At 43.0% G+C, this 27,190-nt stretch overlaps 1 protein-coding gene across 1 annotated transcript; it reads right to left on the reverse strand.

Annotated features, from left to right (window-relative positions):
• Positions 1–86: 86 nt before the first annotated feature.
• Positions 87–27,133, reverse strand: LOC111945877 (immunoglobulin superfamily member 1-like). The gene is made up of 7 exons (XM_086873885.1): positions 27,034–27,133; positions 23,939–23,965; positions 21,189–21,497; positions 18,249–18,548; positions 13,139–13,453; positions 8,859–8,960; positions 87–556 (listed from the first exon to the last, which is right to left on the reverse strand). The coding sequence occupies exons 1-7, from the start codon at positions 27,062–27,064 to the stop codon at positions 477–479; spliced, it is 1,164 nt and encodes a 387-aa protein (XP_086730011.1). The 5' UTR covers positions 27,065–27,133; the 3' UTR covers positions 87–476.
• Between the last annotated feature and the right edge of the window lie 57 nt (positions 27,134–27,190).

Below are 27,190 nucleotides of genomic sequence, written 5' to 3' on the forward strand. Positions count from 1 at the left end.
TTCATCTCCTCATTAGCATCTCATTTGCATAAAGACACCCCCCCCCCCCCCCCAAATCCAAACCAACCAATCAGGACACGGCACCATCAGATCCACCAATCCCCATTGGCCGCCTCGACCTGGCCCCGCCTACCGCCGCCATCTTGGGGGCGTGGCCTCAGCACCGGTGGCCATTTTGGGGCGTGGCTTTATTTTGATGGCCATCTTGGGGGCGTGGCCTTTATTTCGGTGGCCATCTTGGGGGCGTGGCCTTTGACCTGGCGGCCATTTTGGGGGGCGTGGCTTTAAGCTGGCAGCCATCTTGGGGGATGCGGCCTTTATTTCAGCGGCCATCTTGGGGGCGTGGCTTTGGAGCCGGTGGCCATCTTGGGGGGCGTGGTCTCAGCATCATTCCGGGGGCGTGGTCTGCGCCTTGTCGGCCATCTTGGTGGGCGTGGCCTGTGCGTTGTCCGCCATCTTGGTGGGCGTGGCCTGTCTCAGGAAGCCGCCTCCAGGTCCCCCATGGAGAAAGTTCCGGTGTCTTCCCCCGGGCTCAGCCCCCGCCACCGAGAACCTCCTGGATCGGGGTGAAAATCCAACATTTTGGGCAAAAAAAGATCAATTTTGGGAGGAAAAAACCTGATTTGGGGGTGGGAAAAGGGATTTGGGGTTCATTGAGGGGTTTTTTTGGGGTGAAAAATGGAGATTTTGGAGCTAAATTGGGGATTTTGGCATTGAGGGGAGAGGTTTGGCGATAAAATGAAATAATTTGGGGGGGAAATGGGAAATTCGGGATGAAATCGGCGATTTTGGGGTAAAAAACGGAATTTTGAGGTTAAAATGAGGATTTGGGTGGGGCAAAATCAAAGATTTGGGCGGAAAATGGGGAATTTTGGGGGAAAGAAAGGGAATTTTGGGTCTGAAAATTTTGGGGAATGTGGGGGTGGAAGGGCTGAGTTTGGGAGGAAAACCAAAGATTTGGGGTGAAATTGGGGATTTTTGGGGGGAAAATTTGGGGATTTGGGCAATTTGTGAACAAAATGGGCAATTCGGGGGCAAAACTGGCAATTTTAGTCAAAAATGAGAAAATTGGGGTGAGAAGAGCCAAATTTTGGGGCTTAAAGGGGAATTTTAGGGGAAAAGAGGAGAAAAATTGGGAGAAATTTGGAATTTTGGGGGAATTTGGGGCAAAATGGCCGAGTTTTGGACAAAAGGGGACAATTGGAGGGTCAAAATCGACGATTTGGGGGGAAAAAATGTGAATTTTTGCACTGGAATGGGAAAATTTGCATCAAAATGGGGCGAAAAAAACCAATTCTGGGGTAAAATGGGCAGATTTGGGTTAAAATCTGGGATTTTAAGGAAATTTGGGCTCAAAATGTGAGATTTGGGGTCCAAATGTGAAATTTGGGGCAAAATGTTTAATTTTTTTGGCTAAAAGTGACGATTTTGGTATCGAAATGGGTAATTCGGGGGTAAAAATGGAGAAATTTGGGTTAAAACGGGAGATTAGGGGAAGATTTGAAGTCAAAAAGGGGAATTTTGGGGTAAAAGGGTGAAGTTTTGGGCAGAAAGGGACGATTTTTGGGTCAAAAATGGGGTTTTTTGGGAAAATTTGGGGTCAAAATGGGGAATTTGGGGTCAAAAAACTCATTTTTTTTAGACTAAAATGGGGAATTTGTGGGGAATTCAGAGATCAAAAAGAATTTGAGAGCAAAAGGGACAAATTTGGGTTAAAAAAATGACAATTTGAGGTAAAAACGGGAAATTTGTGGGCAAAAGGGGCAATTTTGGGACTAAAAGGGAGGGTTTGGGGATCAAAATCCGATTTTGGGGTCAAAATGGGGAATTTGGGGTAAAATTGGTTTTAAAACAGGAGATTTGGGGGGATTTGGGGATCAAAATGGGAGAATTTGGGGCAAAATGATCAATTTTTGAACTGAACTGGAGAAATTTGGGTCAAAAAGGGAACTTTGGGGACAGTTTTGGGGTCAAATTGGGAAATTTCGGGCAAAATAAGTGAATTCTGGAATAAAATTTAGAACTTTGGGTCAAAATGGACAATTTGGGGACAAAAGGGTCTTTTTTTGGGCTAAAATGGGAAAATTTGGGTTAAAATGGGAAAATTTGGGTTAAAATGGGAAATTTGAAAGCGGTTTTGGGATCAAAGTGGGGGAATTTGGGATTAAAATGGGAAAATTTGGGTTAAAATGGGAAAATTTGGGTTAAAATGGGAAATTTGAAGTCAGTTTTGGGATCAAAGTGGGGGATTTGGGATTAAAATGGGAAAATTTGGCTTAAAATGGGAAAATTTTGGATTAAAATGGGAAAATTTGGGCTAAAATGGGAAAATTTGGGTTAAAATGGGAAATTTGAAGTCAGTTTTGGGATCAAAGTGGGGAATTTGGGATTAAAATGGGAAAATTTGGGTTAAAATGGGAAAATTTGGGTTAAAATGGGAAAATTTGGGTTAAAATGGGAAATTTGAAGGCGGTTTTGGGATCAAAGTGGGGGAATTTGGGATTAAAATGGGAAAATTTGGGTTAAAATAGGAAAATTTGGGATTAAAATGGGAAAATTTGGGTTAAAATGGGAAATTTGAAGTCAGTTTTGGGATCAAAGTGGGGAATTTGGGATTAAAATGGGAAAATTTGGGATTAAAATGGGAAAATTTGGGTTAAAATGGGAAAATTTGGGTTAAAATGGGAAAATTTGGGTTAAAATGGGAAATTTGGGTTAAAATGGGAAATGTGGGTTAAAATGGGAAAACTTGGGTTAAAATGGGAAATTTGGGTTAAAATGGGAAAATTTGGGTTAAAATGGGAAAATTTGGGTTAAAATGGGAAATTTGAAGGCAGTTTTGGGATCAAAGTGGGGAATTTGGGATTAAAATGGGAAAATTTGGGTTAAAATGGGAAAATTTGGGTTAAAATGGGAAATTTGGGGTCAGTTTTGGGATCAAAGTGGGGAATTTGGGCTAAAATGGGAAAATTTGGGTTAAAATGGGAAATTTGAAGGCGGTTTTGGGATCAAAGTGGGGGATTTGGGATTAAAATGGGAAAATTTGGGCTAAAATGGGAAAATTTGGGTTAAAATGGGAAATTTCAAGGCAGTTTTGGGATCAAAGTGGGGAATTTGGGATTAAAATGGGGAAATTTGGGTTAAAGTGGGAAAATTTGGGTTAAAATGGGAAAATTTGGTTAAAATGGGAAATTTGAAGGCAGTTTTGGGATCAAAGTGGGGAATTTGGGATTAAAATGGGAAAATTTGGGTTAAAATGGGAAATTTGGGGCAAAATGTTTAATTTTTTTGGCTAAAAGTGACGATTTTGGTATCGAAATGGGTAATTTGGGGGTAAAAATGGAGAAATTTGGGTTAAAACGGGAGATTAGGGGAAGATTTGAAGTCAAAAAGGGGAATTTTGGGGTAAAAGGGTGAAGTTTTGGGCAGAAAGGGACGATTTTTGGGTCAAAAATGGGGTTTTTTGGGAAAATTTGGGGTCAAAATGGGGAATTTGGGGTCAAAAACCTCATTTTTTTTAGACTAAAATGGGGAATTTGGGGTGAATTCAGAGATGAAAATGAATTTGAGAGCAAAAGGGAAAAATTTGGGTTAAAAAAATGACAATTTGAGGTAAAAACAGGAAATTTGTGGGCAAAAGGGGCAATTTTGGGACTAAAAGGGAGGGTTTGGGGATCAAAATTCGATTTTGGGGTCAAAACGGGGAATTTGGGGTAAAATTGGTTTTAAAACAGGAGATTTGGGGGGATTTGGGGATCAAAATGGGTGAATTTGGGGCAGAATGATCAATTTTTGAACTGAACTGGAGAAATTTGGGTCAAAAAGGGAACTTTGGGGACAGTTTTGGGGTCAAATTGGGAAATTTGGGGCAAAATAAGTGAATTCTGGAATAAAATTTAGAACTTAGGATTAAAATGGACAATTTGGGGACAAAAGGGCCTTTTTTTGGGCTAAAATGGGAAAATTTGGGTTAAAATGGGAAATTTGAAGGCGATTTTGGGATCAAAGTGGGGAATTTTGGATTAAAATGGGAAAATTTGGGATTAAAATGGGAAAATTTGGGTTAAAATGGGAAAATTTGGGTTAAAATGGGAAATTTGAAGTCGGTTTTGGGATTAAAATGGGAAAATTTGGATTAAAATGGGAAAATTTGGGTTAAAATGGGAAAATTTGGGTTAAAATGGGAAATTTGAAGGCGGTTTTGGGATCAAAGTGGGGGAATTTGGGATAAAATGGGAAAATTTGGATTAAAATGGGAAAATTTGGGTTAAAATGGGAAATTTGAAGGCGGTTTTGGGATCAAAGTGGGGAATTTGGGATTAAAATGGGAAAATTTGGGTTAAAATGGGAAAATTTGGGTTAAAATGGGAAAATTTGAGATTAAAATGGGAAAATTTGGGTTAAAATGGGAAAATTTGGGATTAAAATGGGAAAATTTGGGTTAAAATGGGAAATTTGAAGGCAGTTTTGGGATCAAAGTGGGGAATTTGGGATTAAAATGGGAAAATTTGGGATTAAAATAGGAAAATTTGGGTTAAAATGGGAAAATTTGGGTTAAAATGGGAAATTTGAAGTCAGTTTTGGGATCAAAGTGGGGAATTTGGGATTAAAATGGGAAAATTTGGGTTAAAATGGGAAAATTTGGGTTAAAATGGGAAAATTTGGGATTAAAATGGGAAATTTGAAGGCAGTTTTGGGATCAAAGTGGGGAATTTGGGATTAAAATGGGAAAATTTGGGATTAAAATGGGAAAATTTGGGTTAAAATGGGAAAATTTGGGTTAAAATGGGAAATTTGAAGGCAGTTTTGGGATCAAAGTGGGGAATTTGGGATTAAAATGGGAAAATTTGGGTTAAAATGGGAAAATTTGGGTTAAAATGGGAAAATTTGGGTTAAAATGGGAAAATTTGGGTTAAAATGGGAAATTTGGGATTAAAATGGGAAAATTTGGGTTAAAATGGGAAAATTTGGGTTAAAATGGGAAATTTGAAGGCGGTTTTGGGATCAAAGTGGGGAATTTGGGTTAAAATGGGGAAATTTGGGATTAAAATGGGAAAATTTGGGATTAAAATGGGAAAATTTGGATTAAAATGGGAAAATTTGGGATTAAAATGGGAAAATTTGGGTTAAAATGGGAAATTTGAAGTCGGTTTTGGGATTAAAATGGGAAAATTTGGATTAAAATGGGAAAATTTGGGTTAAAATGGGAAAATTTGGGTTAAAATGGGAAATTTGAAGGCGGTTTTGGGATCAAAGTGGGGAATTTGGGATTAAAATGGGAAAATTTGGGTTAAAATGGGAAAATTTGGGTTAAAATGAAAAATTTGAAGTCAGTTTTGGGATCAAAGTGGGGAATTTTGGGATTAAAATGGGAAAATTTGGGTTAAAATGGGAAATTTGAAGGTGGTTTTGGGATCAAAGTGGGGGAATTTGGGATTAAAATGGGAAAATTTGGGTTAAAATGGGAAAATTTGGGTTAAAATGGGAAATTTGAAGGCGGTTTTGGGATCAAAGTGGGGAATTTGGGATCAAAATGGGAAAATTTGGGTTAAAATGGGAAATTTGAAGGCGGTTTTGGGATCAAAGTGGGGAATTTGGGATTAAAATGGGAAAATTTGGGTTAAAATGGGAAAATTTGGGTTAAAATGGGAAATTTGAAGGCGGTTTTGGGATCAAAGTGGGGAATTTTGGATTAAAATGGGAAAATTTAGGTTAAAATGGGAAATTTGAAGTCAGTTTTGGGATTAAAATGGGAAAATTTGGGTTAAAATGGGAAAATTTGGGTTAAAATGGGAAATTTGAAGGCAGTTTTGGGATCAAAGTGGGGAATTTGGGATTAAAATGGGAAAATTTGGGTTAAAATGGGAAAATTTGGGTTAAAATGGGAAAATTTGGGTTAAAATGGGAAATTTGGGATTAAAATGGGAAAATTTGGGTTAAAATGGGAAAATTTGGGTTAAAATGGGAAATTTGAAGGCGGTTTTGGGATCAAAGTGGGGAATTTGGGTTAAAATGGGGAAATTTGGGTTAAAATGGGAAAATTTGGGATTAAAATGGGAAAATTTGGATTAAAATGGGAAAATTTGGGTTAAAATGGGAAAATTTGGGTTAAAATGGGAAATTTGAAGGCGGTTTTGGGATCAAAGTGGGGAATTTGGGATTAAAATGGGAAAATTTGGGTTAAAATGGGAAAATTTGGGTTAAAATGAAAAATTTGAAGTCAGTTTTGGGATCAAAGTGGGGAATTTTGGGATTAAAATGGGAAAATTTGGGTTAAAATGGGAAATTTGAAGGTGGTTTTGGGATCAAAGTGGGGGAATTTGGGATTAAAATGGGAAAATTTGGGTTAAAATGGGAAAATTTGGGTTAAAATGGGAAATTTGAAGGCGGTTTTGGGATCAAAGTGGGGAATTTGGGATCAAAATGGGAAAATTTGGGTTAAAATGGGAAATTTGAAGGCGGTTTTGGGATCAAAGTGGGGAATTTGGGATTAAAATGGGAAAATTTGGGTTAAAATGGGAAAATTTGGGTTAAAATGGGAAATTTGAAGGCGGTTTTGGGATCAAAGTGGGGAATTTTGGATTAAAATGGGAAAATTTGGGTTAAAATGGGAAATTTGAAGTCAGTTTTGGGATTAAAATGGGAAAATTTGGGTTAAAATGGGAAAATTTGGGTTAAAATGGGAAATTTGAAGGCAGTTTTGGGATCAAAGTGGGGAATTTGGGATTAAAATGGGAAAATTTGGGTTAAAATGGGAAAATTTGGGTTAAAATGGGAAAATTTGGGTTAAAATGGGAAATTTGGGATTAAAATGGGAAAATTTGGGATTAAAATGGGAAAATTTGGGTTAAAATGGGAAATTTGAAGGCACTTTTGGGATCAAAGTGGGGAATTTGGGATTAAAATGGGAAAATTTGGGTTAAAATGGGAAAATTTGGGTTAAAATGGGAAATTTGAAGGCAGTTTTGGGATCAAAGTGGGGAATTTTGGGTTAAAATGGGAAAATTTGGGTGAAAATGGGAAATTTGAAGGCGGTTTTGGGATCAAAGTGGGGAATTTGGGATTAAAATGGGAAAATTTGGGATTAAAATGGGAAAATTTGGGTTAAAATGGGAAATTTGAAGGCGGTTTTGGGATCAAAGTGGGGAATTTTGGATTAAAATGGGAAAATTTGGGTTAAAATGGGAAAATTTGGGATTAAAATGGGAAAATTTGGGTTAAAATGGGAAATTTGAAGGCGGTTTTGGGATCAAAGTGGGGAATTTGGGATTAAAATGGGAAAATTTGGGTTAAAATGGGAAATTTGAAGTCGGTTTTGGGATCAAATTGGGTCAATTTGGGATTAAAATGGGAAAATTTGGGTTAAAATGGGAAAATTTGGGTTAAAATGGGAAAATTTGGGATTAAAATGGGAAAATTTGGGTTAAAATGGGAAATTTGAAGGCGGTTTTGGGATCAAAGTGGGGAATTTGGGATTAAAGTGGGAAAATTTGGATTAAAATGGGAAAATTTGGGTTAAAATGGGAAATTTGAAGGCGGTTTTGGGATCAAAGTGGGGGAATTTTGGGTTAAAATGGGAAAATTTGGGTTAAAATGGGAAAATTTGGGTTAAAATGGGAAATTTGAAGGCGGTTTTGGGATCAAAGTGGGGAATTTGGGATTAAAATGGGAAAATTTGGATTAAAATGGGAAAATTTGGGATTAAAATGGGAAAATTTGGATTAAAATGGGAAATTTGAAGGCGGTTTTGGGATCAAAGTGGGGAATTTGGGATTAAAATGGGAAAATTTGGGATTAAAATGGGAAAATTTGGGTTAAAATGGGAAAATTTGGGTTAAAATGGGAAAATTTGAGATTAAAATGGGAAAATTTGGGTTAAAATGGGAAATTTGAAGTCAGTTTTGGGATCAAAGTGGGGAATTTGGGTTAAAATGGGAAATTTGAAGGCGGTTTTGGGATCAAAGTGGGGGAATTTGGGATTAAAATGGGAAAATTTGGGTTAAAATGGGAAAATTTGGGTTAAAATGGGAAAATTTGAGATTAAAATGGGAAAATTTGGGTTAAAATGGGAAAATTTGGGATTAAAATGGGAAAATTTGGGTTAAAATGGGAAATTTGAAGGCGGTTTTGGGATCAAAGTGGGGAATTTGGGATTAAAATGGGAAAATTTGGGTTAAAATGGGAAAATTTGGGTTAAAATGGGAAAATTTGGGATTAAAATGGGAAAATTTGGGATTAAAATGGGAAAATTTGGGTTAAAATGGGAAATTTGAAGGCGGTTTTGGGATCAAAGTGGGGGAATTTGGGATCAAAGTGGGGAATTTGGGTTAAAATGGGAAAATTTGGGTTAAAATGGGAAAATTTGGGTTAAAATGGGAAAATTTGGGATTAAAATGGGAAAATTTGGGTTAAAATGGGAAATTTGAAGGCAGTTTTGGGATCAAAGTGGGGAATTTGGGTTAAAATGGGAAAATTTGGGTTAAAATGGGAAAATTTGGGTTAAAATGGGAAATTTGAAGGCGGTTTTGGGATCAAAGTGGGGAATTTGGGATTAAAATGGGAAATTTTGGATTAAAATGGGAAAATTTGGGATTAAAATGGGAAAATTTGGGTTAAAATGGGAAAATTTGGGTTAAAATGGGAAATTTGAAGGCGGTTTTGGGATCAAAGTGGGGAATTTGGGATTAAAATGGGAAATTTGGGGTCAAAACCAGAAGTTTTGGACTAAAATAGAGAAATTTGGGTTAAATTTGTTGGTTTGGGGGCAGAATTTTCGATTTTTGGACTGACAGGGAAATTTTAGGGTTAAAATGGGCGATTTTGGGGGTGGGGTCAAACTCCTCCCCTCCCCCACTGACCCCGCCTCTTCCGGCACAGACAAGCAGCCAATAGGAGCCCGAGGAGCAGCGAGGCCACGCCCACTGCGGTGCCGACGACCAATGGGAGGAGCTCGAACTGAGCTGAGGGTGAGAAACCCCCCCCAAAAAAACCTGGGTCAATAAATACCCAAAAAACCCCAAAACTTCCCCAAAAAATCCACCTGGATCAGCAAAAAAACCCCAAAATCCCCAAAAATTTACTCAAAAAAATCACTTGGGGTCAGCAAATTCTCAAAAAATCTGAATTTTCACCCCCCCAAAAAAATCCCTGGGTCAGGAAATATCCTAAAAACCCCAAAATCGCCCCCAAAAAAAACCTTGGGTCAGCAAATTTCCCGCTAAAAAAAAAAACAAATAAAAATAATAAAAAATAAAGCTTAAAAAAAACCCAAATCCTCCCAAAATTCCCCCAAAACCTCTTAAAATCTCCCTCCAAAAAATCCCAAAATCCCCAGAGGTCAATGAAAAACCCCAAAAATTCCCCTAAAAGGTTCCAGATCCCCAAAGCCTCCTCAAAAACCCCTAAAACCCCCAAAATTTCACCCCCAAAACCAACCCCTGGGTCAGCAAACAACCCAAAAACCCCAAAACCACCCCAAAAACCCCAAATCACCCCAAAAACCAACCCCAGGTACAGCAAACACTCCAAAAACCCCAAAATCACCCCAAAAACCCCAAAACCACCCCAAAAACCCCCAAATCACCCCAAAAACCAACCCCAGGGTGAGCAAACACCCCAAAAACCCCAAAACCACCCCAAAAACTCCTCTGGGTCAGCAAACACCAAAAAAAACGGAAAATCACCCCAAAAACCCCAAAACCACCCCAAAAAATCCCCTCAGAATCAGCAAAAACCCCGAAAAACCCCAAAATCACCACAAAAACCAACCTGAGGGTAAGAAAACACCCCAAAAACCCCAAAATCACCCCAAAAACGCCAAAACCACCCCAAAAACCCCAAAACCACCCCAAAAACCAACCCCGGGGTCAGCAAAAACCCCCAAAGCCCCAAAATCACCCCCAAAATAACCCAAAATCAGCCCAAAAACCAACCCCAGGGACTCCAAAAACCCCCAAAACCCCAAAATCACCCCAAAAAATCCCTCTGGGTCAGCAAACACCCCAAAAACCCCAAAGCCACCCCAAAAAATCCCCTCTGAATCAGCAAAAACCCCGAAAAACCCCAAATCACCCCAAAAACCAACCTCAGGGTAAGAAAACACCCCAAAAACCCCAAAATCACCCCAAAAACCCCAAAACCACCCCAAAAACGGCAAAACCACCCCAAAAACCCCAAAACCACCCCAGAAATCCCAAAACCACTCCAAAAACCAACCCCAGGGTCAGCAAACACCCCAAAAACCCCAAAACCACCCCAAAAACCAACCCCAGGGTAAGAAAACACCCCCAAAACCCCAAAACCACCCCAGAAAAACCCTCTGGGTCAGCAAATACCCCAAAAACTCCAAAACACCCCAAAAATCCCAAAACCACCCCAAAAACCCCAAAACCACCCCAAAAACCAACCCCAGGGTCAGCAAACACCCCAAAAACCCCAAAACCACCCCAAAAACTTCAAAACCACCCCAAAAACCAACCCAAGGTCAGCAAACACCCCAAAAACCCCAAAAACACCCCAAAAACCCCAAAACCACCCCAAAAACCCCAAAACCACCCCAAAAACCCAAAAACCACCCCAAAAAATCCCCCAATGGTCAGCAAACACCCCAAAAACCCAAAAACCACCCCAAAAACCCCAAAACCACCCCAAAAACCAACCCCAGGGTCAGCAAACACCCCAAAAACCCCAAAACCACCCCAAAAACCCCCAAACCACCCCAAAAAACAACCCCAGGGTCAGCAAACACCCCAAAAACCCCAAAACCACCCCAAAAACCCCAAAACCACCCCAAAAACCCCCAAACCAACCCAAAAACCAACCCCAAGGTCAGCAAACACCCCAAAAACCCCAAAACCACCCCAAAACCCCCCAAACCACCCCAAAAACCCCAAAACCACCCCAAAAACCAACCCCAAGGTCAGGAAACACCCCAAAAACCCCAAAACCAGCCCAAAAACCCCAAAACCACCCCAAAAACCCCAAAATCACCCCAAAAAACAACCCCATGGTCAGCAAACACCAAAAAACCCCCAAAACCACCCCAAAAACCCAAAACCACCCCAAAAACCCCCAAAACCACCCCAAAAACCAACCCCAGGGTTAGGAAACACCCCAAAAACCCCAAAACCACCCCAAAACCACCCCAAAAACCTCAAAACCACCCCAAAAACCCCAAAACCACCCCAAAACCCCCCAAACCACCCCAAAAACCCCAAAACCACCCCAAAAACCAACCCCAAGGTCAGGAAACACCCCAAAAACCCCAAAACCAGCCCAAAAACCCCAAAACCACCCCAAAAACCCCAAAACCACCCCAAAAACCAACCCCAGGGTTAGGAAACACCCCAAAAACCCCAAAACCACCCCAAAACCACCCCAAAAACCTCAAAACCACCCCAAAAACCCCAAAACCACCCCAAAACCCCCAAAACCACCCCAAAAACCCCAAAACCACCCCAAAAACCAACCCCGGGGTCAGCAAACACCCCAAAAACCCCAAAATCACCCCAAAAACCCCAAAACCTCCCCAAAAACCCCCAAATCACCCCAAAAACCCCAAACCACCCCAAAAACCCCCAAAAACGCCCAAATTTTGGACGTCCCCAAAATCCCCCCACCCCAAATTTTGGGAGTGGTCAGTGGGTGTGGTCATCGGGGTGGGCGTGGCCATTTTGGGGTGTGGTCATTGGGATGGGTGTGGCCATTTGGGGTGTGGTCATTGGGGTGGGTGTGGCCATTTGGGGTGTGGTCATTGGAGTGGGTGTGGTCACTGGAGAGGGCGTGGCCACTTTGGGGGTGTGGTCATTGGGGTGGGTGTGGCCATTTGGGGTGTGGTCATTGGGGTGGGTGTGGCCATTTGGGGTGTGGTCATTGGAGTGGGTGTGGCCCTTTGGGGTGTGGTCATTGGGGTGGGCGTGGCCACTTTGGGGGTGTGGTCATTGGGGTAGGAGAGGCCATTTGGGGTGTGGTCATTGGGGTGGGTGTGGCCATTTGGGGTGTGGTCATTGGAGTGGGTGTGGCCATTTGGGGTGTGGTCATTGGGGTAGGAGAGGCCATTTTGGGGTGTGGTCATTGGAATGGGTGTGGCCATTTGGGGTGTGGTCATTGGAGTGGGTGTGGCCCTTTGGGTGTGGTCATTGGGGTGGGTGTGGCCATTTGGGGTGTGGTCACCGGAGAGGGCGTGGCCACTTTGGGGGTGTGGTCATTGGGGTGGGTGTGGCCATTTGGGGTGTGGTCATTGGGGTGGGTGTGGCCATTTGGGGGCGTGGCCATTTTGGGTGTGGTCATTGGGGTGGGTGTGGCCATTTGGGGGCGTGGCCATTTTTGGGTGTGGTCACTGGGATGGGCGTGGCCATTTTGGGGTGTGGTTATAGCGGTGTGCGTGGCCATTTTGGGGTGTGGCCATTTTATGGTGTAGTCATTGGGGTGGGTGTGGCCATTTGGGGGCGTGGCCATTTTTGGGTGTGGTCATTGGGGTGGGCGTGTCCATTTAGGGGTGGCCATTGTGGTGGTGTGGTCATTGGGGTGGGTGAGGCCATTTGGGGCGTGGCCATTTTTGGGCGTGGTCAATAGAAGGGGTGTGGTCATTAGGGTGGATGTGGCCATTTCGGGGTGTGGGCATTTTGGGGTGTGGTCTCTGGGATGGGCGTGGCCATTTTGGGTGTGTCCATTTTGGGGTGTGGTCATTTGAGTGGGTGTGGCCATTTGGGGTGTGGCCATTTCGGGGTGGGTGTGGCCATTTGGGGTGTGGTCATTGGGGTGGGTGTGGCCATTTGGGTGTGTGGCCATTTGGGGTGTGGTCATTGGGGTGGGTGTGGCTGTTTGGGGTGTGGTCATTGGAGTGGGTGTGGCCATTTGGGGTGTGGTCATTGGGGGTGTGTGGCCATTTGGGGCTTGGCCATTTTTGGGCGTGGTCAATGGAAGGGGTGTGGTCATTGGAGTGGGCGTGGCCATTTTGGGTGTGTCCATTTTCGTGGTGTGGTCATTGGGATGGGTGTGGCCATTTTGGGGCGTGGCCATTTTGGGTGTGGTCGTTGGGGTGGGCATGGCCCTTTTAGGGGTTTGGTCACTGGAATGGGCGTGGCCATTTGGGGGTGTGGTCACTGTGATGGGCGTGGCCTTTTCATCCCCCACCTACCCCTGACCTCCACAGCCACGCCCCGGCTGGGCGGAGCCTCCAGCCAGGCCCCGCCCACCTCCTCCTCCACCCGGCAGCTGAAATTCCCGGCGAATTCCCGGGAAATCCGCGGGAAAAGCAGCTCGGAGCCGTCCCCGCCGATGACGTCACCCATGACGTCACCGGTGCCCGGCGTCACCTCGGCGCCGTCGCGGAAGAAGCGGAAGCGGCGCCGGAAGTCGTTGCGGGGCGCGGCGCAGGTCAGGCGCAGCCGGTGGCCGGTGGCCACCACGCCCGAGAGCGGCTCCACGGACAGGACGGGAGGAGGACACGGATCTGGGGTGGGGGGAAAACAAAAAGAAATCGGGGAAAATCCTCGGAATCGTCGATTTTTTTTCCCGCCCGGGTGGGATTTGTGGGAAAAAGGACGAAAAATGACCCAAAAATTCGATGTTTTGGAGGTGGGAATGGAGAAGATGGAGAAGAACCACAAGGTTTTTCCCAAAATCCCATTTTTTTTGGCCAAGAGGACATTGGGAACCACCCAGATGGTCCTGGAGGTGCCACCATGATCCTGGTCAGGTTGGACTTGGATTGGGTCAAAACCAGCTAAAAATGGTCCAAAAATGAACATTTTTGGGACTGGATGAGGTGGGAATGGAGAAGATGGAGAAGAACCACAAGGTTTTTCCCAAAATCCCAATTTTTTGGGGGGCTGGAGGATGTTTGGAACCACCCAGATGGTTCTGGAGGTGCCACCATGACCCTGGTCAGGTTGGACTTGGATTGGGTCAAAAATGGCCTAAAAATGGTCCAAAAATGAACATTTTTGGGTCTGGATGAGGTGGGAATGGAGAAGATGGAGAAGAACCACAAAGTTTTTCCGAAAATCCCGATTTTTTTTGGCCAAGAGGACATTGGGAACCACCCAGATGGTTCTGGAGATGCCACCATGACCCTGGTCAGGTTGGGAATGGATTTGGGCCAAAGAAGGCCTAAAAATGGTCCAAAAATGAACATTTTTGGGACTGGATGAGGTGGGTATGGAGAAGATGGAGAAGAACCACAAGGTTTTACCAAAATCCCGATTTTTTTGGCCAAGAGGACATTGGGAACCACCCAGATGGTTCTGGAGGTGCCACCATGATCCTGGTCAGGTTGTGATTGGATTTGGGCCAAAAACAGCTAAAAATGGTCCAAAAATGAACATTTTTGGGACTGGATGAGGTGGGTATGGAGAAGATGGAGAAGAACCACAAGGTTTTACCAAAATCCCGATTTTTTTGGCCAAGAGGACATTGGGAACCACCCAGATGGTTCTGGAGATGCCACCATGACCCTGGTCAGGTTGGGAATGGATTTGGGCCAAAGAAGGCCTAAAAATGGTCCAAAAATGAACATTTTTGGGACTGGATGAGGTGGGAATGGAGAAGATGGAGAAGAACCACAAGGTTTTTCCCAAAATCCCATTTTTTTTGGCCAAGAGGACATTGGGAGACACCCAGATGGTTCTGGAGATGCCACCATGACCTTGGTCAGGTTGGACTTGGATTGGGTCAAAAACAGTTAAAAATGGTCCAAAAATGAACATTTTTGGGACTGGATGAGGTGGGAATGGAGAAGATGGAGAAGAACCACAAGGTTTTTCCCAAAATCCCGATTTTTTTGGCCAAGAGGACATTGGGAACCACCCAGATGGTTCTGGAGGTGCCACCATGATCCTGGTCAGGTTGTGATTGGATTTGGGCCAAAACCAGCTAAAAATGGTCCAAAAATGAACATTTTTGGGTCTGGAAGAGGTGGGAATGGAGAGGATGGAGAAGAACCACAAGGTTTTTCCCAAAATCCCAATTTTTTGGGGGGCTGGAGGATGTTTGGAACCACCCAGATGGTTCTGGAGGTGCCACCATGACCTTGGTCAGGTTGTGATTGGATTTGGGTCAAAAACGGCCTAAAAATGGTCCAAAAATGAACATTTTTGGGTCTGGATGAGGTGGAAATGGAGAAGATGGAGAAGAACCACAAGGTTTTTCCCAAAATCCCATTTTTTTTGGCCAAGAGGACATTGGGAACCACCCAGATGGTTCTGGAGGTGCCACCATGACCCTGGTCAGGTTGGGGATGGATTTGGGCCAAAGAAGGCCTAAAAATGGTCCAAAAATGAACATTTTTGGGACTGGATGAGGTGGGAATGGAGAAGATGGAGAAGAACCACAAGGTTTTACCAAAATCCCGATTTTTTTGGCCAAGAGGACATTGGGAACCACCCAGATGGTTCTGGAGGTGCCACCATGACCCTGGTCAGGTTGGACTTGGATTGGGTCAAAAATGGCCTAAAAATGGTCCAAAAATGAACATTTTTGGGTCTGGATGAGGTGGGAATGGAGAAGATGGAGAAGAACCACAAAGTTTTTCCGAAAATCCCGATTTTTTTTGGCCAAGAGGACATTGGGAACCACCCAGATGGTTCTGGAGATGCCACCATGACCCTGATCAGGTTGGGAATGGATTTGGGCCAAAGAAGGCCTAAAAATGGTCCAAAAATGAACATTTTTGGGTCTGGATGAGGTGGAAATGGAGAAGATGGAGAAGAACCACAAGGTTTTTCCCAAAATCCCATTTTTTTTGGCCAAGAGGACATTGGGAGACACACAGATGGTTCTGGAGATGCCACCATGACCTTGGTCAGGTTGGACTTGGATTGGGTCAAAAACAGTTAAAAATGGTCCAAAAATGAACATTTTTGGGACTGGAAGAGGTGGGAATGGAGAAGATGGAGAAGAACCACAAGGTTTTTCCCAAAATCCCAATTTTATTGGCCAAGAGGACATTGGGAACCACCCAGATGGTTCTGGAGGTGCCACCATGAGTTTGGTCAGGTTGTGATTGGATTTGGGCCAAAAACAGCTAAAAATGGTCCAAAAATGAACATTTTTGGGTCTGGAAGAGGTGGGAATGGAGAAGATGGAGAAGAACCACAAGGTTTTTCCCAAAATCCCGATTTTTTGGGGGGCTGGAGGATGTTTGGAACCACCCAGATGGTTCTGGAGATGCCACCATGATCCTGGTCAGGCTGTTATTGGATTTGGGCCAAAAACAGCTAAAAATGGTCCAAAAATGAACATTTTTGGGACTGGATGAGGTGGGAATGGAGAAGATGGAGAAGAACCACAAGGTTTTTCCCAAAATCCCAATTTTATTGGCCAAGAGGACATTGGGAACCACCCAGATGGTTCTGGAGGTGCCACCATGACCCTGGTCGGGTTGGGCTCGGATTGGGTCAAAAACAGCTAAAAATGGTCCAAAAATGAACATTTTTGGGACTGGATGAGGTGGGAATGGAGAAGATGGAGAAGAACCACAAGGTTTTTCCCAAAATCCCAATTTTTTTTTGGTTGGAGGATGTTTGGAACCACCCAGATGGTCCTGGAGATGCCACCATGATCCTGGTCAGGTTGTGATTGGATTTGGGCCAAAAACAGCTAAAAATGGTCCAAAAATGAACATTTTTGGGACTGGATGAGGTGGGAATGGAGAAGATGGAGAAGAACCAGAAGGTTTTTCCCAAAATCCCAATTTTTTTGGCCAAGAGGACATTGGGAACCACCCAGATGGTTCTGGAGGTGCCACCATGATCCTGGTCAGGTTGTGATTGGATTTGGGCCAAAAAAGGCCTAAAAATGGTCCAAAAATGAACATTTTTGGGACTGGAAGAGGTGGGAATGGAGAAGATGGAGAAGAACCACAAGGTTTTTCCCAAAATCCCGATTTTTTTTGGCCAAGAGGACATTGGGAACCACCCAGATGGTTCTGGAGATACCACCATGATCCTGGTCAGGTTGTGATTGGATTTGGGCCAAAAACAGCTAAAAATGGTCCAAAAATGAACATTTTTGGGTCTGGAAGAGGTGGGAATGGAGAAGATGGAGAAGAACCACAAGGTTTTTCCCAAAATCCCGATTTTTTGGGGGGCTGGAGGATGTTTGGAACCACCCAGATGGTCCTGGAGGTGCCACCATGACCCTGGTCAGGTTGGGCTAAGATTGGATCAAAAAGGCCTAAAAATGGTCCAAAAATGAACATTTCTGGGACTGGATGAGGTGGAAATGGAGAAGATGGAGAAGAACCACAAGGTTTTTCCCAAAATCCCATTTTTTTTGGCCAAGAGGACATTGGGAACCACCCAGATGGTTCTGGAGATGCCACCTTGATCCTGTTTGGGTCAGAATTGGGTAAAAAATGCCTAAAATTGGCCCAAAATTCAATGTATTGGAGGTGGGAATGGACAAAATGGAGAAGAAGCTCCCAAAATTTCCTCCAAATCTCAATTTTTGTCAATTGGAGAAGGTTGAGATCCATCCAGAGAGTCCTGGAGGTCCCACCATGAGTTTGGTTGGGTTGGGATTGGATTGGGTCAAAAATGGATTAAAAATGGACCCTGAAATCTCAATGTTTGGGGAAAAATGGGGAAAACCCATTGAAATTGTAATTTTTGGATATTCAGGAGGAGATTTGGGGTCATGACCCCACCAAACCCAACCCTGACCAAACCAAACCCAACCAAACCCAACCAAACCCAAACCAAACCCAACCAAACCCAACCAAACCCAACCAAACCCAACCAAACCAACCCCGACCCAACCAAACCAAACCAAACCCAACCAAACCCAACCAAACCCCACCAAACCCAACCAAACCCAACCAAACCCAAACCAAACCCAACCAAACCCAACCAAACCCAACCAAACCCAACCAAACCCAACCAAACCCAACCATGACCCCACCAAACCCAACCCTGACCCCACCAAACCCAACCAAACCCAACCAAACCCCACCAAACCCAACCAAACCCCACCAAACCCAACCAAACCCCACCAAACCCAACCAAACCCAACCATGACCCAACCAAACCCAACCAAACCCAACCAAACCCAACCCTGACCCCACCAAACCCAACCATGACCCAACCAAACCCAACCAAACCCAACCCTGACCCCACCAAACCCAACCAAACCCAACCAAACCCCAACCAAACCCAACCATGACCCAACATCGTCACCTCAACCTCCTCCAAACCCAACCCTGAGGTGTCTCCATGCCCCAATATCCTGGATTTTCCCCCCAAAATCACCTTTGACGATGACCTGGACGGCGTCGCTGGGGTAGGACGCGATCCACCGGCCCTCGGTCATCTCCTCGTAGCGGCAGCTGAAGTTCCCCGTCTGGTTCTGGCCGCTCTTCTCCACCCTCAGCCGGACACCAGAACTTCCAGAACCTTCCCAGATCCCAGCGGTGACCTCCAGGTCCTCCTGGAAGATCCCAAATCTCCTCTCGGCATCGCCGGGCGGCGCCTGGCAGGAGAAGACCAGGGGCTGCCCTTCCACGGTGATGCTGGAGGGCGTCACCGTCAGCCTGGGTGGGGTTGGACGATCTGGTGGGAGGAGAAGACACGAAGTCAACGTTGGATGAACAAGGAGGAGTTTTGGGGAGAAAAGCGGCCAAATTGGACCAAAACTCAACGTTGGGATGGATTTTGGAGGGAAAAAATTCTCCAAGTTGGTGGAAAAGTCAACTTAGGGTGGAAGAGTCAATGATGGATCTCATCAGGGATGGATTTTGGGATAAAAACGTCCCAAATCAGCCAAAACTTCAACGTTTTGGTCAACTGGGATGAATTTTGGGGATAAAAATGCCCCAGTTTGGTGGAAAAGTCAATGTTGGACCTCAATGAGGATGAATTTTGGGTGAAAATCACCCCTTTGGACCAAAACTCAAGATTTTGGTCAATTTGAGATAAATTTTGGGATAAAAACCCCCCAAAATCCAAAATTTTGGTCAATTTGAGACAAATTTTGGGATCAAACCACCCCAAATCCCCAAATTTTGGTCAAAAAGGACAGATTTTGGAATCAAAAAGCCCAAATTGGACACAAAATCCAAAATTTTGGTCAATTTGAGACAAATTTTGGGATCAAAACCACCCAAATCCCAAAATTTTGTCCAATTTGAGATCAATTTTGGGATAAAAATGCCCCAAATCCCAACATTTTGGCCAATTTGAGATCAATTTTGGGATAAAAAGTCCCCAAATCCCCAAATTTTGGTCAAAAAGGACAAATTTTGGGATCAAAACCACCCCAAAATCCAAAATTTTGGCCAATTTGAGATAAATTTTGGGATGAAAAATCCCAAAATTGTACACAAATTCCAACATTTTGGTCAACTTGAGACAAATTTTGGGATCAAAACCTCCCAAAATCCAAAATTTTTTATCAATTTGAGATAAATTTTGGGATAAAAATGCCCAAATTGGACATAAAAATCAAAATTTTGGTCAATTTGAGACAAATTTTGGGATCAATACCCCCCAAAATCCAAAATTTTGGTCATTTTGAGATAAATTTTGGGATAAAACCACCCCAAATCCAAAAATTTTGGTCAATTTGAGACAAATTTTGGGATCAAAAATGCCAAAATTGGACACAAATTCCAACATTTTGGTCAATTTGAGACAAATTTTGGAATCAAAGGTCCCCAAATCCCAAAATTTTGGTCAAAAAAGGACAAATTTTGGGATAAAAATGCCAAAATTGGACACAAGTTCCAACATTTTTGGTCAAAAAGGACAAATTTTGCGATCAAAACCCTCCCAAAATCCAAAATTTTGGTCAATTTCAGATAAATTTTGGGATCAAAACCACCCAAAATCCCAAAATTTTGGCCAATTTGAGACAAATTTTAGGATAAAAATGCCAAAATTGGACACAAATTCCAACATTTTTGGTGAAAAAGGACAAATTTTGGGATCAAAAAGCCAAAATTGGACACAAAATCCAAAATTTTGGTCAACTTGAGACAAATTTTGGGATAAAAAACGTCCAAATCTGAAAATTTTGTCCACTTTGAGATAAATTTTGGGATCAAAATGAACAAATTCCAACATTTTGCCCAATTTGAGATAAATTTTGGGAGTAAACCAGCCCAAATCCTAAAATTTTGGTCAAAAAAGGACAAATTTTGGGATCAAAACCACCCAAAATCCCAAAATTTTGGTCAATTTGAGATAAATTTTGGGATAAAAATGCCCAAATTGGACACAAATTCCAACATTTTGGTCAATTTGAGACAAATTTTGGGATAAAAAGTCCCCAAATCCCAAAATTTTGGTCAAAAAAGGACAAATTTTGGGATCAAAACCACCCCAAAATCCAAAATTTTGGCCAATTTCAGATACATTTTGGGATAAAAATGCCAAAATTGGACACAAATCCCAACATTTTGTCCAATTTGAGATAAATTTTGGGATTAAAAAGCCCAAATTGGACACAAATTCCAACATTTTTGGTCAAAAAGGACAAATTTTGGGATCAAAGCACCCCAAATCCCCAAATTTTGTCCAATTTGAGATAAATTTTGGGATCAAAATTCTCAAATTGGACATAAAATTCAAAATTTTGGTCAATTTGAGCTAAATTTTGGGATCAAAACCGTCCCAAATCCCAAAATTTTGGCCAATTTGAGATAAATTTTGGGATCAAAAATCCCAAAATTGGACACAAATTCCAACATTTTGGTCAACTTGAGACAAATTTTGGAATCAAAGGTCCCCAAATCCCAAAATTTTGGTCAAAAAAGGACAAATTTTGGGATCAAAAAGCCCAAATTGGACACAAATTCCAACATTTTTGGTGAAAAAGGACAAATTTTGGCATCAAAACCACCCCAAAATCCCAAATTTTGGTCAATTTGAGATAGATTTTGGGATAAAAAGTCCCCAAATCCCAAAATTTTGGTCAAAAAGGACAAATTTTGGGATCAAAACCACCCCAAAATCCAAAATTTTGTCCAATTTGAGATAAATTTTGGCATCAAAACCTCCCAAAATCCAAAATTTTGTCCAATTTGAGACAAATTTTGCTATCAAAGCCGCCCCAAATCCCCAAATTTTGATCAAAAAGGACAAATTTTGGTATCAAAACCCCCCAAAATCCCAAATTTTGTCCAATTTGAGCCAAATTTTGGTACCAAAACCCCAAATTTCGATCACTTTTATTTCTCAACCCCCGCCAACCTCGGACGTTGATGACCACGGCCCGGCTGGCCGGCGAGCGGACGTCGCCGCGTCCCGGCCGGAGAACGGTGTAGGAGCAGGTGTGGAAGCCACCGTCCCTGCTGCCGGTGACGTTGAAGGCGTGGCTGAAGCTCCTCCTGGAGCTCCTGACGTCCGTCACCCAGCCGGACGTCCCCGAGAAACGGAAACCTCGGATCCGCCCGCCCGGCGCCGGCGCGGCGCAGGTGATGGACACGGTGTCGCCGATCAGGAACTCGGGTTTGAGGGGCGTCACCGAGATGTTGGGGGCGGGGGGAGGGAGATCTGGGGCTAAAAAGGGTGAAAATGGTCAAAAATTGCATTTTTTGGAGGTGGGAATGGAGAAGACGGAGAGGAACCACCCAATTTTGCCCAAAATCCCCAATTTTTTGGAGTCTGGAGAAGGTTTGGGATCTCCAAGATATTTGGGGTGGTGGGACGGAGATCTGGGGCTAAAAAGGGTGAAAACGGTCAAAAATTGAGGTTTTTGGAGGTGGAAATGGAGAAGATGGAGAAAATGGTGAAGAACATCTCAGTTTTGCCCAAAAATCCCCAATTTTTTGGAGTCTGGAGAAGGTTTGGAATCACCCAGAAGGTCCTGGAGGTTCCACCAAGCCAGGGGAGATTTTGGGGTTTGAATTGGGTCAAAAAAGCCCAAAAATGGTCAAAAATTCGATTTTTTGGAGGTGGGAATGGAGAAGATGGAGAGGAACCACCCAATTTTGCCCCAAATCCCCAATTTTTTGTGTGTCTGGAGAAGGTTTGGGATCATTGAGATGTTTGGGGTGGTGGGACGGAGATCTGGGGCTAAAAAGGGTGAAAACGGTCAAAAATTGAGGTTTTTGGAGGTGGGAATGGAGAAGATGGAGAAGATGGTGAAGAACATCTCAGTTTTCACCAAAAATCCCCAATTTTTTGGAGTCTGGAGAAGGTTTGGTGTCACCCAGAAGGTCCTGGAGGTTCCACCAAGCCAGGGGAGATTTTGGGGTTTGGATTGGGTCCAAAAAGGGTGAAAACGGTCAAAAATTGAGTTTTTTGGAGGTGGGAATGGAGAAGATGGAGAAGATGGTGAAGAACATCTCAGTTTTCACCAAAAATCCCCAATTTTTTGTGTGTCTGGAGAAGATTTGGCGTCACCGAGATGTTGGGGGCGGGGGGAGGGAGATCTGGGGCTAAAAAGGGTGAAAATGGTCAAAAATTCCATTTTTTGGAGGTGGGAATGGAGAAGACGGAGAGGAACCACCCAATTTTGACCAAAATCCCCAATTTTTGGTGTGTCTGGAGAAGATTTGGGATCATTGAGATGTTTGGAGTGGTGGGACGGAGATCTGAGGAAGAAAAATGGGTCCAAAAAGGGCAAAAACGGCCAAAATTCCATTTTTTGGAGGTGGGAATGGAGAAGATGGAGAAGATGGTGAAGAACATCTCAGTTTTCACCAAAAATCCCCAATTTTTTGTGTGTCTGGAGAAGATTTGGTGTCACCGAGATGTTGGGGGCGGGGGGAAGGAGATCTGGGGCTGAAAAGGGTGAAAATGGTCAAAAATTGAGGTTTTTGGAGGTGGGAATGGAGAAGATGGAGAGGAACCACCCAATTTTGCCCAAAATCCCCAATTTTTTGGAGTCTGGAGAAGGTTTGGAGTCACCCAGAAGGTCCTGGAGGTTCCACCAAGCCAGGGGAGATTTTGGGGTTTGAATTGGGTCCAAAAAGGGCAAAAATGGTCAAAAATTGCATTTTTTGGAGGTGGGAATGGAGAAGATGGAGAGGAACCACCCAATTTTGCCCAAAATCCCCAATTTTTTGGAGTCTGGAGAAGGTTTGGAATCACCCAGAAGGTCCTGGAGGTTCCACCAAGCCAGGGGAGATTTTGGGGTTTGAATTGGGTCAAAAAAGCCTAAAAATGGCCCAAAATTCCATTTTTTGGATGTGGGAATGGAGAAGATGGAGAAGATGGTGAAGAACATCTCAGTTTTCACCAAAAATCCCCAATTTTTTGTGTGTCTGGAGAAGATTTGGTGTCACCGAGATGTTGGGGGTGGGGGGAGGGAGATCTGGGGCTAAAAAGGGTGAAAATGGTCAAAAATTGAGGTTTTTGGAGGTGGGAATGGCGAAGATGGAGAAGATGGTGAAGAACATCTCAGTTTTCACCAAAAATCCCCAATTTTTTGGAGTCTGGAGAAGATTTGGGATCATTGAGATGTTTGGGGTGGTGGGACGGAGATCTGGGGAAGAAAAATGGGTCCAAAAAGGGCGAAAATGGCCAAAATTGCATTTTTTGGATGTAGGAATGATGAAGATGGAGAAGATGGTGAAGAACATCTCAGTTTTGCCCAAAAATCCCCAATTTTTTGGAGTCTGGAGAAGGTTTGGAATCACCCAGAAGGTCCTGGAGGTTCCACCAAGCCAGGGCAGATTTTGGGGTTCGAATTGGGTCCAAAAAGGGTGAAAATGGTCAAAAATTGCATTTTTTGGAGGTGGGAATGGAGAAGATGGAGAGGAACCACCCAATTTTGCCCAAAATCCCCAATTTTTGGGAGTCTGGAGAAGGTTTGGAGTCACCCAGAAGGTCCTGGAGGTTCCACCAAGCCAGGAGAGATTTTGGGGTTTGGATTGGGTCCAAAAAGGGTGAAAATGGTCAAAAATTGCATTTTTTGGAGGTGGGAATGGAGAAAATTGGGTAAAAAGTCCAGGTTTTGCCCAAAATCCGGATTTTTGGGGGAATTTTTGCGTTACCTGAAGGCGTCGCCCACGGGAGGGAAACTGGAAAAAATGGGAAAAATGGAAATGGTGAAAAAAAATGGGGAAAAAATGGGGGAAATTGGGAAAATTGGGGAAAATTGGGGAAAATTGGGAAGGGAAAATTGGGATGAAAAGGAAGGAAAATGGGAAAAATTGGGAAAAAAGGGGAAAAATGGAGAAAAATTGGGGAAAATTGGGGAAAATTTGGGAAAAATTGGGAAAATTTGGGAAAAATTGGGGAAAATTGGGGAAAATTGGAGTAAAATTGGGAAAAATTTGGGAAAAATTGGGGAAAAATTGGGGAAATTGGGGTAAAATCGGGGAAAATTGGGGGAAATGGGGAAAATTGGGGGAAATTGGGAAAATTGGGGAAAAATGGGGAGGGAAAATTGGGAGGAAAAGGAAGGAAAATGGGAAAAATTGGGAAAAAAGGGGAAAATGGATAAAAATTAAGAAAAATTGGGGAAAATTGGGGAAAAATGGGGGGAAATTGGGGAAAAATGGGGAAAATTGGGAAAAAATTGGGGAAAAAATTGGGAAAAAAATTGAGAAAAATTGGGAAAAATGAGGAAAATTGGAGTGAAATTGGGAAAAATTGGGGAAAATTTGGGAAAAATTGGGAAAAATTGGGGAAAAATGGGGAAAAATGGGGAAAAATGGGAAGGGAAAATTGGGATGAAAAGGAAGGAAAATGGGAAAAATTGGGGAAAAAGGGGGAAAATGGGGAAAAATGGGGGGAAATTGGGGGAAATTTGGGAAAAATTGGGGAAAATTGGGAAAAATGGGGAAAAATATAGAAAAAAAAATTGGGAAAATTGGGGAAAAAATTGGGAAAAATGAGGAAAATTGGAGTAAAATTGGGAAAAATTGGGAAAAATTGGGGAAAATTTGGGAAAAATTGGGGGAAATTGGGAAAAATATTGAAAAAAATTGGGAAAAATGAGGAAAATTGGAGTAAAATTGGGAAAATTTGGGGAAAATTTGGGGGAATTTGAGGGAAAATTGAGAAAAATTCGGAAAAATTGGGAAAAGTGGGATGGGGAGGAAGAGGAGGAAGAGGAGTTGGGAAAATGGGGATGGAATTGGAGGGGAAATGGGGAAAAATGGGAAAAATTGGTGAAAATTGGGAAAAATTGGGAAAAAATGGGGAAAAATGGGGAAAAAATTAAGAAAAATGTGGGAAAATAGGGAAAAATGGGGAAAAATTGGGAAAAAATGGGGAAAAAGGGGAAAAAATTGGGAAAAAATGGGGAAAAATTGAGAAAAAATGGGGAAAAATGGGGAAAAAAGGGGAAAAATTGGGAAAAATTGGGGGAAAATGGGGAAAAAATAAGAAAAAATGGGGAAAAATGGGGAAAAATGGGGAAAAAATGGGGAAAAATGGGGAAAAATGGGGAAAAATGGGAAAAAATGGGGGAAAATGGGGAAAAATGGGGAAAAATTGGGAAAAAATGGGGAAAAATGGGAAAAAATGGGGAAAAATGGGGAAAAATGGGGAAAAATGGGGAAAAATGGGGATAAAGGGGGAAAAATTGGGAAAAAATGGGGAAATGGGATGAGGAGGAGGAGGAGGAGGAAGAGTTGGGAAAATGAGGAGAGAATTTGGGGGAAAATGGGGAAAAATTGGGAGAAATTGGGAAAAATTGGGAAAAAATTGGGAAAAATTGGGAGAAATTGGGGAAAAATTGGGAAAAAATGAGGAAAAATGGGGAAAAATGGGGAAAAATGGGAAAAATGGGGGAAAATTGGGAAAAAATGGGGAAAAATTGGGAAAAATGGGGAAAAATGGGGAAAAATGGGGAAAAAATTGGGAAAATGGGAAAAAATGGGGAAAAATGGGGAAAAATGGGGAAAAAATGAAACAAAAATGGGGAAAATTGGGAAAAAATGGGGAAAATTGGGAAAAAATGGGGAAAAATGGGGAAAAAGGGGGAAAAATTGGGAAAAATTGGGGGAAATGGGATGAGGAGGAGGAGGAGGAGGAAGAGTTGGGAAAATGGGGAGAGAATTTGGGGAAAAATGGGGAAAAATTGGGGAAAATTGGGGAAAATTGGGGAAAAATTGGGGAAAATTGGGGAAAAAATGGGAGAAATTGGGAAAAATTGGGAAAAAATGGGGAAAAATTGGAAAAAAATGGGGAAAAATGGGGAAAAATGGGGAAAAATGGGGAAAAATGGGGGAAAATTGGGAAAAAATGGGGAAAATTGGGAAAAAATGGGGGAAAATGGGGAAAAATTGGGAAAAATTGGGGAAAAAGGGAGAAAAATTGGGAAAAATTGGGGGAAATGGGATGAGGAGGAGGAGGAGGAGGAAGAGTTGGGAAAATGGGGAGGGAATTTGGGGAAAAATGGGGAAAAATTGGGAAAATTGGGGAAAAATGGGAAAAATAGGGGAAAATTGGGGAAAATTGGGAAAAAATGGGGAAAAATGGGGAAAAATGGGAAAAAATTGGGAAAAATTAGGGAAAATTTGGGAGAAATTGGGAAAAATTGGGAGAAATTGGGAAAAATTGGGAAAAAATGGGGAAAAATCGGGAAAAAATTGGGAAAAATGGGACAATTGGGGGAAAATTGGGGGAAAATTGGGGAAAATTGGGGGAAAATGGGGAAAAAAGGGGGAAAAATGGAAAAAAATGGGGAAAAACGGGGAAAAAATGGGGAAAAATGGGGAAAAATTGGGAAAAATGGGGAAAAATGGGGAAAAATGGGGAAAAATTGAGGAAAAATGGGGAAAAAGGGGGAAAAAAGGAAAAAATGGGGAAAATGGGATGAGGAGGAAGAGGAGGAGGAAGAGTTGGGAAAATGGGGATGGAATTTGGGGAAAAATGGGGAAAATGGGTTAAAATTGGGGGAAAATTGGGAGAAATTGGGAAAAATTGGGGAAAATGGGGAAAAATTGGGAAAAATTGGGGAAAAATGGGGAAAAAATGGGGAAAAATGGGGGAAAATTGGGAAAAATGGGAAAAAATGGGGGAAAATTGGGAAAAAATGGGGAAAATTGGGGAAAATTGGGGAAAAATGGGGAAAATTGGGGAAAAATGGGGAAAATTGGGATAAAAGAGGAGGAGGAAGAGGAAGAAGAGGCCTCACCAAGGAGAGCGATGAAGGTCGGCAGCTCCATGGCCGTGTCCTCTCCTTGTCCCCTCCCTGTCCCCTCCCTGTCCCCTCCCGGTCACGTGACCCCGAAAGTGGCGGGAAAAGGGGAAGCGGCCCCAAAATGCGATGGAAGTTGCGCAATGGTGACGTC

Source organism: Cyanistes caeruleus, unplaced genomic scaffold (genome assembly GCF_971803275.1).
Source record: "Cyanistes caeruleus unplaced genomic scaffold, bCyaCae1.hap1.1 HAP1_SCAFFOLD_119, whole genome shotgun sequence".
NCBI lineage: Eukaryota > Metazoa > Chordata > Aves > Passeriformes > Paridae > Cyanistes > Cyanistes caeruleus.